Consider the following 17,147-nt stretch of genomic DNA (forward strand, 5'->3'; position numbering starts at 1 on the left):
TTACTCACACATTTTCAATATCTTTCTGTTCAGGTGTTTGAGAGAGAATTTCTTACCTTTCTAAGTACTTCAAGGTAATATAAACAAAAATCTTGAATATGATTTTGCCAAAGTTTTAAATAAAACACCTCATAATTTTAATAGCTGATCCAGGTGTGTGTATAAGTATCCAGTTCTTAGATTTGCGTATAATTTAAGCCACTAACTACTATTTCTGCTTTAGCAAAGTCTAAGTGTTTTTCAGGAGTAACAAACATAGTATACCCTTCTTATGTTTACACTGGAAAACAATGTTTTAGTTCCACAATAACTCACTGGAGCAACTGTTTGACATTTGCAGGTGGTCGCAACCACCTGAATATTTCAAATAGTTGCTTTGATGAGATACTGTGGGACTTACACAATGTTGTCTCATAGTAACTGCAACAGATCGGCTGAGAAAGCCTAAAAAGTCACAAACATGTCACTGGTTGCCATCTAAGCAAGCTTTCTGAAATACATTCTGTTCCAAATCAGAGTTCTCATTCTTATTAACAATTGTTTTAAATATTCTGTTACACACCTACTATTCCTTCAAGAGAATTGTGATTTATTTGCTTTTATTCAAACCAAGAAAGACATATTCATATTTTCTCATTCTCTGTCTCATGGTAAAATATACAACTCTATATTGCTCAATGAATGTTGACTTGACCAATAAGGATATATTCTCTAACATTAGTGTGCACATTTATAACAGATTTTGTGACACAACAAACCACATTATTCTTGTAGTGTAGCCATAAAATATGAACTGTTCCTACATTAGTTGAGCTTCATAGTCAAGAAATCCATAATTGTCATCAGAATGGGTGTAGTAAGGTATGTTTTGTGCAACTATCCTGCTGACATATTCTGGAGAAAAATTCTGTAATTCATAAGCTGCACTTTCAATCCATGTGCCTATGACATTGTCTTCATCAACTCCCATGGCAACTGCTGTACTAGAGGATGAGTATTTAAATATGAATGCTAGAGAGATGGGTAACTCATTTGATAGCATATTTAGAAGAAATGACATTCTGAATAGTTCCCATCAGCCACAAAGAGAAAATGATAATGGTGTTTATAAGCACAATTTAATATATGTTTGAAAGTACGAAACTAAAATGTTGTGAGTCAAAGGGTTACCATGGACACTTCCCATATCTCTTTATTTATAATATTCTTTGCTTTTTACCACATAAAAAGTGTCTAGAGAGCTTCAATGAGTAGCTTGTGATGTGTAATACATATATTACACGTATAGTGGAAATGCTGAGTCGCAGGTAGGCACAACATTCCATACTTCCAGATATGGGAAATGTCCACGGTAACCTTTTGACATACAGAAATTTAGTTTCTCTTGAAAAAATTAATATTAAATCAGTTTAACACACTTCCACTTTCCTTCAGTGGGAATTCATTCTCAGTATTTCAAAATTTTGAAAAAGCAGCTTCATATATGCTTTGCAAATGAATTAGGGCAAACTGTAATAAATTTCACGACATGTATTTAACAGGTGGAAAACATGGGAAAAGAACATTTGTCTTCTACACCAACAGAAATTCTTCATTGTTTCAAACAAATCTCTTGCAAGATACAAGATGATATTTCCAGAATGCATCAGGAAGAATATGCCAATAACTGAAAAAATCATTAAATATTGTCTTGAAGTATAATTGTATGACTATTGTACTAAATGTTCATTTCACTGGTCCATGTGAAAATATATTAGAAATATAGATTATATTGCTGCTAAGCTATCGCTGAAGAAGCATGGAGTTTTTGTTATTCTCAATTGATTTGTGTATAAAATTTTGTTTTTGCAATACTACTAGACTAACCTTTGTAGTATTAATAGATTAGTTTATATGTATGTGCTTCATTACATGCTTACTATGTCTTTTTGTACAATCAATGTTGCATGCCATAAAAAGAAAAAAATTCTGCACTACTTGACTAACAGAAAGCAATGTAGTCTTATGAATGCCCTTGTTAATGCAATGATCAATGCACATGCTTAAAAAATGTTTTAGCAGCAAATGAAAATAATGCATGAGAAATAAAAGAAAGTGAGAAACTTTGAAATTTATAAAATGTTTATTGTTGAAACATTAACAGTCCAACAAAATATAACAATAATCAAAAATATTATATATAAAGCATAATTTGCTGTAATTGCAACAGTGAGATTTGTATGAAAGATATCAAAATAGTTTATACCTCACATTGAAACCATCTGCAATTTAAATTTGGTGACAATTTATTTGAAAAAATGAATAAATAAATAAATTTAAGAAATCCTATTATTTGCTCTACACTGAAAGCATGCATGACCTATCTACACAGAGAATGGAATATTATCTCCATCAAGATGTCTCTTTCTATCAACATATCACAAATATTGTGTAAGTATTCATTTTTCCTGCAAGGCTAGAAGACAATCTGCCAGGCTTCCCCACCCTTCATCAGTCAATCATACCAACAAGAGGTTTATATTTAAATTTTATATACAAAAAATTTCAAGACTTAATATAAGACTTTTGTTGATGCTGTCAATTACAAAGAACTTATTTATTTCCTTGTCTCCTTTTCAAGTAGATTTAGAACTATTTTAAGAGAGAAACAAAACAGAGAAAGTGCATGCAATGAGGTAAGCAAACACAGCTTTTCTTATTGACTATTTAGTTGTACTCTGTGACATACTGCTCAAAGTTTTGAAAATACCATTTCATACAAATGGTTAGTTACAATATTAACTACAATTTATTGATTTTGGATTTTGATATAGGGTTTACGTCTATGTGTACTTTCTGTAAGATTGCTCTTCACCATTTAAATTTCTAATAATATAGAATCATCATTATTCATCCACATTTCAGCAACTGGCATAACTCACAATCTTAATGTTTCATTTTAAATGCATATGGTATCATATCAACAGTCCAAGGCAGAAAACCAAGCATAAGATGGTGAAAAGAAATTTACTACTACCAGTAGTAATTTTCGGCTGTGGTTGAATCACAGGTGCTAAATCATGGATCATACAGAACATAATGATATCTTAATCTTAAAAAAAAAAAGAGTCTTTACAAGAATGAGAGGTAGTATAATGTGTTGATGTTGTATTTACATTTTTCTATATTGCATGTTTCAATCTTTTATTACATTTTAGTTTTTTCATTTATAAATTTCATTCAAATGCAAAAATGCCATATACCTTTCAACAGAGACAGAGAATAATGTAGAGAAAAGATGTAAACACTCAAATCGCATTATTTTGATGACACGAATAAATAAAAATGATCACAGGAAAAAGCTCAGAACCTTACATGTTGAATGTTGAATCCAACATATGATACTGAAAGCCTTTGTAACTTTCCTCACGAAAGAAAAAAAAATTAATATATCACTAAGTACATGTAAAAAATTCCTGATTCACATTTCAGATCATACCTGCCAACTATGTCAGAAAACCACATCTACGTATTGTTGCTAGGCATACTGAAATAGTATTTACACAGCATACAACTACAAAAAATCTCTAACAATTTCAGTACGGTTTTGCCCTATTTATGATGCATATGGAGATAAGTACAGCCAAATCATTTCACAAATAAATGTCACATCCAAGAACTGTTCACTTTTATAATCTGCTACACGTGAAAGAAATGCATGCATGCAAGAAACTACTTGAAAAGCACAGCATCATGTCATTACAAACATTTATAATGCAATGTAATTGTAATCTTTCCACAGTGTTTAGACCAATTAAGTTTTTGAAGCCACATTTAAGTGGTTGAGTGGAATCAAAAACACTAATAAGCTAACATAGATATTTGAAAGTATTCACATGCACTTTCCTCTGTGTCTACATTCCACAATTTACAACAGAGATGATGATACAGAATAAAAATGAATTTCAAATAAAATGTGTGATTTAATAAACAGGGCAGAGAGTACAATAAATATAACACAGTTTCAACTTAAATGATTGTAATCCACATAAATACTAGATGTGTATGAACGCAAGAAGTAACGTCAGTAAATGTATAGGAGATCATTAAATGGTGCACTAATTGTGTTATTGCCCATAAAATAATTCAGAACATTATAAGATTTTCCAAATATTTTCATAAGTAAGCAGATATGTGAACAATAAGAGCACAAACATACAGATATATGACATCAACAGCACTTAATACTAAGTATTACTTTGTAAGTCTCTCTTTTAACTTCTGAGTGATATTTATGTTATATAAGCATTCATTATTGCATGGATAATCATGATAGTGGAAACAAAATCTGGTTTCATTCAAAAGATGTTTCCAGGATATATTACTAGAGAGGAAATGAAGTCAGAATATCATACCGTAAAATGGGTGAACTGAAAAAATGGAGTAAACTGAAACAAAACTTCCAAAAAGTTCCACGTTATTGTGCTGGAAGAAAAATGGGAATATAATTCAAAGCTTTGTTTGTCTCATTAGGTGGTGAACCAATATAAGAGGGAAATTATGAATTTCAAAGGTGGCAACACTATCAGTTGATGTTAATTTGTTTTCTTCAAACTGTATCTGTAAGTAAAATTCTAAATTATGTTGTTTTAATTTAAATACATGGTAAGCAAATATGCAAGCAACCAAAAGTTCAGTTTTAAAGCACACTTTAATCTGACGTGTAATGTGGCTAATTGAAAATGTAGGGTCACATTTTCATAATTTGTGGGATGGACAGAAAAAGTAGTAATCACCAGTGTTTCTGAAGAAGAAGAAGACCAAGAATTTCATGGAAATGAGGAACAACGTGGCACTGTTGTCAACCCAGGAGATTACACTGTGATTAAAGTATATGGAAAAAGTAAAAGATGAGGAGTAATTTTTTCGTAAATGAGACATTCTTCGAACACTCTTCATTACATCTGGAGGTATGACTTGTAGATTAAAATACATCATCTTTAAACATGATGTCAGTGATTTAATGTATTAATTCTGCATTCAGTATTGACAAACAAATCAAATTCATCAGTTTTAATGTTACAATAAATTAATTAGAGATATAATGATCGTTTTTAATGAACAGAATAAAAAAACCATAATTCATGCAATACTGTCAGTTTTTGTATTGAATAAAACTTATTTTCAGCCAGAGAACTTTTGTTTCTTATTCTCCTAGATCCAAAAAAGATTTTGACATGTCCCTATTCCCCACAACGGCCAATGAATAGGATAAATAAGAAGTGAACCAATGTAAGAAGGAAATTATGAATTTCAAAGTTGGCAACACTGTGAGTTGATGATTGTTCACTCTATGACAAACATTGGGTATGACGCTGAATTTTTTTACTTCAAACTGTATCTGTAAGAACAAATATATTTTTTTTTTAAGTACATGGTAAGCAAATATGCAATTCTGTTTCATTAACTAAAAGTTCAGTTTTAAAGTAGACTTTAATCTGACTTGTGTTGTGACTAATTGAAAATGTTACTTTTCAGCCCCCCCCCCTCCCCCCAAACAGAGGTGAATAGAAACATTAAGTTTTTATTTTTTTATATTATAAAAGCATGAGCTAGGTCCATAATCTAATTATAAGTTTAAAGCTAGGAACAAGAACTACAATTCAATTTAATCTTGGTTTTCAAATTTTGTTTTAAAATTATCAATTTTTTCTTTTAAAATTGAGCACTGTTTCTATTCACCCCCATTTATGGTACCAGTACTACATTTTCCAAAATTCTAAGATGCAGAAGCGAAAAATATAGGCATATACTTATGACTGTTAAAGAGCCATGTCAAGAACAAGAAAAGATCTTAGGATATTCTTTTTTTCTTACTAATTTATATCAGACCTGTCTCAGTATATATGAAGAAATAAATTGTCATTGTCTTAAAATGGCTACTACTGAATCATACTTAGCTTACACATGGTTATTATGTTATAAGGATTCTGTGGTGTGCATCTCTAGAATTAATTAATACATAAATAAGCAATTAATTGTAATGACACTTTAAACTGAATGCAGAGTTCATGAAAATTTTAGTAACAAGAGAACAGTTGACAAAAAAAAAATATGAAAAACAAATAATGTTTATTTTTTGAAACAGGCAGTTTTATTTTCTGAAGAACTGTAGATTAGGGTTTAACGTCTGGTCAGTTCTGAGGTCATTAAGCAAGGAGCACAAGTTCATATAAGACTAGATTGAGGTAACATTTTCAAAGGAACCATTGGCATACCAACGAGTTAGGCAAATCACAAAAAATCTATATTTTGATGTGGATTAGAACCTTGCTATATTTACATGTGGGCCCACTGCTGTGACTAGTGCTCCACCTCACTTGGTCGATCAGGACAAAAAGTTAACAAATGCAAAGTGGAATTGTTAATAGAAGGGGAACAATTATTTTGGGAATGGATCATCACAAAGAAACCTTAGTCGAAAGGCAGACATAAATGCAACAATATTTTAGTGATTAGATATCTTGTGTTCTTCATTCATTTTTATTAATCCTCTGTCATCTCAATGTATACTTAATTAAGTAGGTAGTTCATTATTGCAATCATGCTTATTGTCACTATTCATCTTTTGAAATTTACATTCTTCTGTCTGTGTTACCCTAAGGACAACAAATCTCTGACAAATATTGGAAAAAGCATTGTAATCTCCCTTTCTAATTGTTGACAGAATTGGCTATGAAACATGAAGCAAACAGAGTAGCTATATAATGCAAATGTCAGAACAATCAAATGAGAAAACTGATGATTTCTTTTACTTTTTCATTCACAGTTTTTTAATTGTGCCCTGTTAAACTATGTGAACATCTTTGTGTCATTATGAATGGTGTTATTAAAACAAGCTTTATGGGAAGTATGTTTCACTACCAGTAGTTTAATAGTTGGTATGTAGTCAATGTCCATGACCTTCGGTATTAGCTTAACCATTCATTTTTAACCCAGAGAAGGCCTGCTAAAGTAGTAAAGTAGTAAGCCATGGTGGTCCACATTGATGCACCAGTATAATTGCTGTGTTCATAGTGTTTAGGTCCCAGAGAATGGATATGACAAATAATTCACATATGGTTGGGTCTTGGGTATGCTCTTGCAAGAAACTTATTCTTCTACAGAAGTGATAGTTTCTCTTCTGATATCAAAGAGGCATGCAACAGGTTATATTCCCTGCTCCCCTTACAAGGCTATGACGAATGAGCATAGCAAAAAAGAGGCAACGAAGTTACAGAGTTTCTCAAATATATGCATATCCTAACTGTTTTATTCATATTTACAGAATACTGTTGACATTTTCTATCATGCACTCTATGAAAGGATTTGAAATATTTTCTTTTTAGTAGAAAAAGGAAGACATAATTTTGTATTTACAGGAGTTACTGTCATAATAAATATGACTTAGACCTACATATGTGACAATGCTTCAGCCCTGGTCCCCCTACCCCACACACACACTGTATGATAAATAAATAGTAAGATATTACTGATAAAAATCTAAGCACTGCAAATTACCAAATGATTTAAAAATACTTATCATAAATACATTCCATATTTCCATAGGGTGCAATGATGGTGTGAAGCATATTTTACACATGAGTTTGTTCCTTTATATCTGCTTCATCTGGGCAATAGAAGATTTTGTGATCTGAGATTTTGTTTTTAAATTATTGCATAAGGTTGTCTCATGTATAGCAGGCAGTATCCTACCAATAGTAAACATTGTCTAATTTTAAGTAATACACATGATAAGTAGCAATTAAAAGTTAGATTGTATTGTGGATAATTTAATCAACAGTCAAGTGAAATTCTGAGTTCTTGTTTGGTGTTCGCCAATGTTGACTGAAATACAATAGTCGAAATTCTTCAGGTAATAGGGGGTGAAATACAGGAACCAAAAGTTTCCTACGACTTGTACAGAAAGCAGATAGCAGTTATAAGCGTCGAAGAACATGAAAGGGAAGGAGTAGCTAAATGGGACTGAGAAATGTTTGTAGCTTAACCCTGATGTTAGTCACTCTGTACACTGAATAAGCAGTAAAGGAAATCAAGGAGAAATCTGGAATTGTGTGAGCTGTGTTTACATGGAATGGAATAGGTCTTCTGGTTATGTACGGCTACTTGGAGACCATCTGCAGCCAATCATGGACTTCATGTTCCCAAACATTGATAGAAGCAATTAAAAGTTAGATCATAGTGTGGATAAGTTAATCAACAGTCAAGTGAATTCTGAGTTCTTTTTTGTCATAAAAATAACTGTATAGGCACTGTAAGAGATGAGAGAATTGTTGAACAGGAGGCAGAGATTTGTGCTTATCAGTTTGAGTTAGATTCTGTAAAATCTGAATGTGATAGGTTAAAGGGGGAAAAAGATCATGAGGTTTGGATAGAGGCAACAATTAATGGGTGAAAGGAGAACAGCTCTGTAACTTCATTAACATCTGTGCTTACAGTATCTAATATGTCTGATTTGTTACCTGAAGTACAAGGGGAAGATCCTCATCCAGCTATAGGTCACAGTAGAGTGCAGCAGACTTCTCGCAAAAAAATTAAGCATAGGTCACTACTGAAAGAGAATAGGAAGAAAACAGTCTTGCTGCTAGGCAGTAGTCATGGGAGGGATGTAGCAAGACGGTACAGGAAAAATTAAGGGCAGGGTACCAGGTCACAAGTATTGTGAAGCCAAGTACCAGCCTTAGTTAGGTGACAGAGGACATAGGGGATTTGTGTAAACAATTTGACAAAAGGGATCAGGTTATCATAGGATGTGGAGCACAGACCTATCTGGCTGGACAGAAATTACAGCATTAGGAGTGATGAATGAAATAGGAACAACAGCTACACATACAATGAAAATATTTTGAACCCTTTCAGAGATTGCAAAACAGTCACCTGACAAACCCTGGGAAAACAGTGCTGTCAGCCCTGTCAACACAGATTTTGTAACGCTCAGCACAAAGAAGTTTGTACTTGTGAATGAATCATTAAAAATAGTTCACTTTTTGTTGTAATTGTATGCTGATTCCACTGGGATATTTCGAACTTTTTATGAGGAAATTGGTTTCTTTACTATGCTATGTGTCACACAGCAGCAAGCAGTTACTACTCTGCAGTGATTTCAACATAAAATTTCTAAAGGATTCTTACAGGAGAAATGAACTGGAAACCTTACACATATCCTAGAGTTTAATCTCACAAGTGGAAGACACGATGTTCAGGTCACAGATTTACTTCAAACTTTGTTGACCTTTAGTAGGCCAATAAAACAACATAACTTGCAAGTAGTAAGGTGCACTTCTGGCCATTCCGAAAAAATCATAAGAGAAGTTTTATGCGTCTATTAAGTAACTGATGTATTTCTGTGAAGGCACTGACTGTAGGAAGTCATTGTGGCCAAGTGGTTGGTGTTTGCGCTAGGCAAGATGATCATGAATGAGGCTATGATTTGAATCTCACTAATACTTACTTTTTTTTGCTTTCATCAGTGATCCCAATACTTAATTTATATGACATTTGAGAGGTAATATGGTGAAAAAAAGACCCATGTGCATTTTAATAAAGTTGTCATAAATTTCATATGTTATTTGACTATCGACTATTTGTAATTAAATTTTCAATGAGGAGGGACAGGTCTGAAAGCCTAAGTCAAACCTCGATAAATAATGATGTGAATGATGTTATTCACAATAAGTAATATAGTAAGTCACAATGTGCCAAACCACAAGAGTAATGTACGTGCTCTTGACATCACATGCTGCAGCATGATATTTGTCGGACAGACAGGGGAAAAATAAATTGAAACTTCGTGCAAATACTTCTCAAATAGAAGTGGTTTTATTTATTATATTACCTCTAAAATGTTATATAAATTAAATAATATGACCAGTGATGAAAAAACCACATTAATAATTTAGTTTGAGGGGGAGTGGAATTGTCACCTCATACAAATTCGTCTCACGAAGTTCAAACACTAATCACTTGACCACCATCATTTCTAACATTTCTGACATCTATGCAGAGATGCATAGGCACCTTTTTTTGATGAAGCTCAAAGCACAAAAATAACTGTAAACCAAGTAACAAATTCACTCTCTAATAATGATGCACGGTTAGTTAGGATATATAAGATAGTGCCTTACAATACCAATACTCCTCACAGAGTAATTAATGACTGCAGAACAAATGGGTTTGCGAACAGATAACAAGAGATGACCTAGGATTAAACTAATAGTGAACCAAATGCTGATACAAATTTTCATCCATTCCATGATAAATTTATACCATTAATTGAAAATAACTTTCCAATACAGTGATCAGAAGGGACCTTAAACCATGGATCACAATAGGGATAAAAATATCTTTCAACAGGAAACTCAATCTACAGGCAAATAGAGATTCTGCAGTAGTTGCGTACAGCAAAAAATACTCAAAATTACTAAGAAAAGTTATTAAAAAAACTAGGGACATGCATGTTATGTCAGAAATCAGTAATTCTGACAACAAACTTAGGACTATATGGAATGTAGTGAACCCAGAGACAGAACCGCTAGCCAAAGAACAGGATAACATCATGAAAGGGCACATGATAAGTCAGCAGGTAGTAAGTAGATTCAATAATGATTTCTTAAATAGGCTAGAAAATATACGGACAAAGAGTTCAGAGAAAAGTCACAGAAGTATGTTGAAAAAGTAACTCTCATAGAATTTAATCATGTGATTATATCACTAGCTTCTCCATTTGAAATTTAAAAAATATATATATTCTCTCAAAACTAAAAGCTCATTTGGATCTGATGCTGTTTCAAAGAGAGTACTATGGATTTGTTCAAATGTAATAATCCCTGTCTTATCTGAAATATGTAATGCCTCAATAAACTGAAGGGATTTCTCAAGAGAGATCGATACGTGTCATTGTTAAACCCCAAAATATAAGAAAGGTGATGGAGAGATGTCTGTAACTACTAACCCATTTCAGTCCTGACATTATTTTCCAAAATTTTTGAGAAGCTGATTTGATCTAGAATAGTAACAATAATATCCTCAGTAAATCACAATATCTATTTCAGAAGGGTTGCTCAAGTGAGATTACCATTTACACCTTCACTCACCAAATTTTACAAGCATAAAATAACATAACAGCGCTGGTTGTATTTCCTGTGACCATCAAAGGCATTCGACTGTGTGTATCACAATATTTTCCTAAACTGAGGCTTTGTGGAACTCATGGTATAGCCAACCAAGAAAAATGTTATATTTAATCAGCAGAATGCGGGAAGTTGTACTTACTAATTCAACCAATGTAATCAGGGAAGATTCTTCTGACTTGAGAGAAATCACATATGGGTTTCCCCAAGACTCAACATTAGGCCTGACCATTGTTCCTCACATATAATATACAAGAAGCAAAGGTATTCTTTTTGTAGTTGACACTAGTATTGTAATCGATCCAAGTGCATACATCACCAGAAAAATGGTAAAAAATCTTCTTAAAAGTGTCATTGACTGATTTTCTGTGAAAGATCTCACTCTCAATTTTAAAAAGACACAACATGTCACTTCTGTGCATCCAGAGGTATTAGGCCACTGATAGATGTAGCACAGGGTGAGGAAATAATAAATAGGTGGAAAGTTTAAAATCTTTAGGTGTCAATATTGATCAGAATTTAAACTGGAAAAATCTCATTTTGGAACTCCTAAAACAGCTTAGTTCACCTACATTTGTAATTAGAATCATTGCAAATTTTGGGGAGAGACAAATCACTAAACTAATATATTTTGCATGTTTTCATTCAATAATGTCATGAAAGAATAATGTTCTGGGGTAATTCATGTTTAAGACAGAAAGTCTTCATTGCTCAGATACATGCTGTAAGAATGATATGTGGTGTTCAATAATGATCATCATGTAGACACCTGTTTAAGAACTTGGACACTTTGACAACTGCTTTACATATATTTATTGGCACAGTAAATGTGTAGTAAATAATCCACTGCAGTTCAAAAGGAACAATGGTGTTCATAATTACAGTATGAGAAGAAAAACTGACCTCCATTAATCTGCATTAAGGTTACCTTTAGCACAAAACAGTGTGCACAAGGCTGCAACTAAAATTTTTGAACACTTGCCCAGTGATACAAAATTCTGACCGACAGTAAAGTAAAATTTGAAAACAAACTGAAAAAGTTGCTCCTCTTTCTATTCCATAGAAGAATTTCCATTATTGTAGAGTGTAAAATGTGGTCTGTAGGACCTGCTAACTAACATGATTAGTATGTAGATACATTTAAAAATTAATTTGAGGTGTGAATATAAAATGACTGGTTCCACATGATTCTGATTTATTGTGCAAATAATCAATTGGACATGAAAACTAACTAACAAACAGCTTCCCAGTAAATACTGGAAGTTACACAAAATAAAGACAACATTACAATACATAGCACATATTTCAGCAAGTGGTGGTAGGTGCCTCAAACATACACATTGTCAAGAGTAATCACTGTTACAAATTAACACTAACTACAAAAATCATTGTAGTTACTGACTAAAGCACAGATATTTACCATTACACTGCATGTTCGAAACAAATACTTCACTACGTTGGGAACACTCGAGGATATTTTTTGGCAGAAACGTTCGAATCCTGGCTTCAGTCTCCCAGTGTTTGGTGGAAGAGTATTTTTTACAGTTACCACTTTGTATTACATATACTGACTATTTCTTCCAGATGCATTCATCAAGGGATTGTTGGTGTGAAAGACAAACATTTTGTTTTCCAAATATGGAAGGTTGAAGAAGTTAACTGTATAACTAAAGCTCATGCATCACTGCTGCAGTATAACATTTCACTGCTTTCTGTGAGTATGTTGACACACCATAAAAGAGAACAATGGAAGCTATATAAAGTACTCCTGCCTCTTATACCAAAATCGTTCCATGAGATAAAGTGTGTCTATACGATCCATGATGCGGCGGCCCACCAGGTACTTTACCTCTTCCTGCCCTTCCTTTCCAGCTATGTGCAGAGCTGTATACATGTCCTTTGTAGTAGAGTCAACTGCTGCTCCATGCTGCAGTAATAACATCACAATATCCACATTTCCAAGACGAGATGCAATATGGAGAGGTGTCTGTTGCTCCTGCACAACAAATATTTTCATTCAAAGCAATAAATAAATTAAATGGCACAATAAAAACTTAATTCTTCTGACTAAATCATTCACATACTTCTATAATGATCTCCTCTATGAAAAAAGGTGTACAAATATCCAAGCATATCTTGATATGATTTCAAAGAAGTGCAAAGATTGGTAACTCGATTTATATATTCAGAAATGTACAATTCATCACTTCATAATATTCAGAAATGTAGTATACTATGACTACAATATCAGTGAGTTACAACTGGGATCAGTCAGTTCAGACAAATATATGGGTTTAACAATGTGAAGGAACATAAAATGTAATGAACACATAAACTCAATTGTAGGAGAAGCAGGTGGAAATCTCTGGTTCATTGGTAGGGCACTGGGAAAGTACAGTCAGTCTCCAAAGGAAATTTCTTACAAAACACACTTGTCAGCTGTCCTAGAATACTGTACAAGTGTGTGCACACATAACAAATATGACTAATAGGGGATGTTGTACCTTTATACCTACAAACAAGAAGGTCACCATGAATAGCCACAGGTTCGTCTGATTCGTGGAAATGCATTATAGAAATCCTGAAGAAATTGAGCTGACAGACTTCAGAACAGATGTCAGTTATCCCACATGAGCCTGCTTACAGAGGTTTCAAGAATCAGTATTAAGCGACAAATCTAAAATCATACCGCAGCCCACTGTATATTGCGCCCATAGGGACCGTGAAAACAAGATTAGACTAATTACAGTACACACAGAGAGATTTTTAAACAGTCGTTCCCATGCTCCATATGCAAATGGGTCAGGTAGAGAACATAATACATGGCAGGGGTAGTAACCTCAGCCATGCACCACCTCACAGCTATTTGCAAAGTATGGATGTGGATGTAAAGCCATAACTATCTAGCTAACTGTATATGAGATTTATCCCTGCCTTCTTCTCCTACCCATCCTATCTGTTCTCCCCCCGCCCCTCTCTCTCACCCCACTCTCTTCAAAACACACACACACACACACACACACACACACACACACACACACACACACACACACACACAGAGAGAGAGAGAGAGAGAGAGAGAGAGAGAGAGAGAGAGAGAGAGAGAGAGAGAGAGAGAGAGAGTTGTCAAAAATATGGAAACACCAAAAACTCAACACACTACCGATCCTAATTTTGTGTAGGAAGTTTGATGGCATTCAAAACAGCTTACAGTCATCTAAAAAATACTAGTATTGTATGTGCGTTAAAGGAACCTTACACCATTTTTCCTGCAAACAATACAAGGTTCAGGTGGATGTTAATCACACATACTTTTGCCAAAGTAGACCTAAAAGGCACAATAATATTTAGAAGATGAAAAAATTCATCCTCATGTTCACAAAATCAGTCCTGGACAATGCGAGCTGTGTGAACCAGGCCGTCATCTTGGAACACAGCATCACAATTGGGGAACAAACACTGTACCATGGGATGGACATCAGCCAAAATAGTCACATAATCGTTGGCAGTAACGTGACATAGCAGAGTACACCAAAATTTGGCCTCCCAAAAAAATGGTTCAAATGGCTCTGAGCACTATGGGACTTAACATCTGTGGTCATCAGTCCCCTAGAACTTAGAACTACTTAAACCTAACTAACCTAAGGACATCACACACATCCATGCCCGAGGCAGGATTCGAACCTGCGACCGTAGCAGACGCGCGGCTCCAGACTGAGCGCCTAGAACCACGAGACCACCGCGGCCGGCTTGGCCTCCCAAATCACTGCCGAACACCCCCCTCCCCCCCCATCCTCTCACCATGAATCGCTCTTGGATTCTACACTAGGCCAGAAGTGGGACACAATGCATTACAAGACTCATCTGACAAAATAAATTTTCTATTGCTCCAGTCCAGCACCACATTTTCCTGTTATGGTCATTCGCATCACTCACGAGTGGTTCTGCAATTCCAGCTATCCCTGCAATTCCCTGCTTACGGAGCTCCCACCATGTTGTTCTGGCTAACCCAACTCTCTGCAAAACTCTTTATCCAGGAGTGACTGTCCAACAAGATATGCAGGAGAACTTCTGTGCAAGGTAGGGAGAGGTATTGGTGGAAGCAAAGCTGTGAGGAGAAGTTGTGAGTTGTCCCTGGATAGCTCAGCTGGTAGAGCATTTACCTGCAAAAAGCAAAGGTTTCGTGTTCAAGTTCCAACCTGACAAACAGTTTTAATCTACCAAGAAGTTTCAAATCAGCAAAAACTCCACTGCAAAATAAAAATCAATTCTATAAAAAAAGAAAAAAATGTTGTTCTACAGTCCAATTCAAATCATTTGATAGTTGACACTTCAAATATTGGAGCTGGTTTCCTGCAATCAGAGCACTCAGTGTCACACCTGAACCATTCGCCACTGCTGAACTACCAAACTGCCTCAAAAATTGGCCATTTCATTTCCAATTCCTTGTTTCAGCATTCTTTCTTGATGTTTTTGTAGCCAGAATCATGGATCTGGCACTTTTATTTCATATTTCATCACACATGATAATGACACCAAAAAACACCCACACACACGTAATAAAGCTAATGAAATACACATGTTTCATACTCAGCACTAACCAAAGATCCCTGGATATTTCCATACAATATGCAATTCACCAGTTATCATAGCCACAGAGATCGACTTACATTAGATAAGCTTTGTATGGCATTGCATGAAGCTGAAATTTTTAAGGCTGCAATTCTTCAATGCGACTGCTTCACCAAAGTTATAAGTGTAACAACTGCACACATAGCATATTAGCCTGATGTGTAGAAGATTGTATGTTTGAAACTCATCAACTGCAGTGGATTTTTTTAAACAAAAAGAGTTTGATTATTATTTTTATTCAGTTAATGGTTTAAATGTAATTTTCTTAATTTGTTATTCTTTGCAGCATCATTTTCCATAATAGAATTAACTTTTTATTTTTTTTTTACTTTTCTTCCAATCCTTTTTTAAAAATTTGGAATTTTCCTGTGTTGCCCATAATCAACAACTATGTGCCAACGAGGACTGCCAATTGGCTGGTAATATGGCAGTTCGTGTAGGCAATGCGAGGAAAGTTTCAGGTAACCAATGATAGTAAAAAAACAGTTTTTTTTTTTTTTTTTTGTGGGATGAAATTGAATTTTTTCAGTCTTGAGTTTGCTCATAAAGGTTAGATTTAATGGCCTCTTACAAAGCAATCATGATTTTAGTTCGGCCACAGACTGTTGACTGACATTTTCTTGGATATATTTCATATGACAAGTTTGTGGTTAGCTTAGGAGATGAGTCTAAATTCATTTTTTAATGCATTGTATGTCACAGTTCATTCATCAGTCACTTTAAATCACCAGTTGACAGGGCATCTCATATTTCTGACGTACCTCACAGCAGCCACTCCCGACATTGCTTCATGTTACACAATAACAGCATTTATGAAGTGTTCCACCATGTTGGTGTGTCACCTGTAACCAAGTGATAGCCAGGAGCCGATGTGGTAACAATGTAACAGCAAGTGACAAATGTCAACTGTCAAGTAATTTTAATCAGACTGTAGTTGACCTGTGAATGACTACCAAGATATGCTCCAATTTTATTTACAAAAATGTGGAGGTAGAGCTACTGTCTCCACTTCATGCAAGTAACTGAAATTTTTTTAAAAAATGTGATACTCATAGCCACACAGTCACACAATGCAAAAATGATGATAATATGGTCATTCTTATTCCCTGGGCTAATTTAGCTCAAGTTAAAGTTAAAGAGACACTATATCGGGTATAGTATTACAACAAAGGGAGCTTAATTGAAACAGGTGAGATTGTAGGAGGAAGATTGAGGAAATTCAAATAAAAAGTAAACTATGAATCATAAATAGGAGTAAGTGTTACATGAGCAACAAGAAGAAAAAGAAGGAGAAGAAGAAGAAGAAGAAGAAGTAGAAAGTGGAGGAGGAGGAGGAGAGAAAGAAAG

The 17,147-nt window shown here is 34.4% G+C and overlaps 1 protein-coding gene across 1 annotated transcript in view; it reads right to left on the bottom strand.

The window, feature by feature from the left end:
• Positions 1–17,147, bottom strand: part of LOC126471256 (ankyrin-3-like) — a 636,759-nt gene that overhangs the window by 253,787 nt on the left and 365,825 nt on the right. Inside the window, exon 10 of the mRNA XM_050099375.1 lies at positions 13,018–13,164. Coding sequence (XP_049955332.1) covers positions 13,018–13,164 — 147 coding nt within the window. The remainder of the gene's footprint in view (positions 1–13,017; positions 13,165–17,147) is intronic.

This window comes from Schistocerca serialis, chromosome 3, assembly GCF_023864345.2.
Source record: "Schistocerca serialis cubense isolate TAMUIC-IGC-003099 chromosome 3, iqSchSeri2.2, whole genome shotgun sequence".
Classification (NCBI taxonomy): domain Eukaryota; kingdom Metazoa; phylum Arthropoda; class Insecta; order Orthoptera; family Acrididae; genus Schistocerca; species Schistocerca serialis.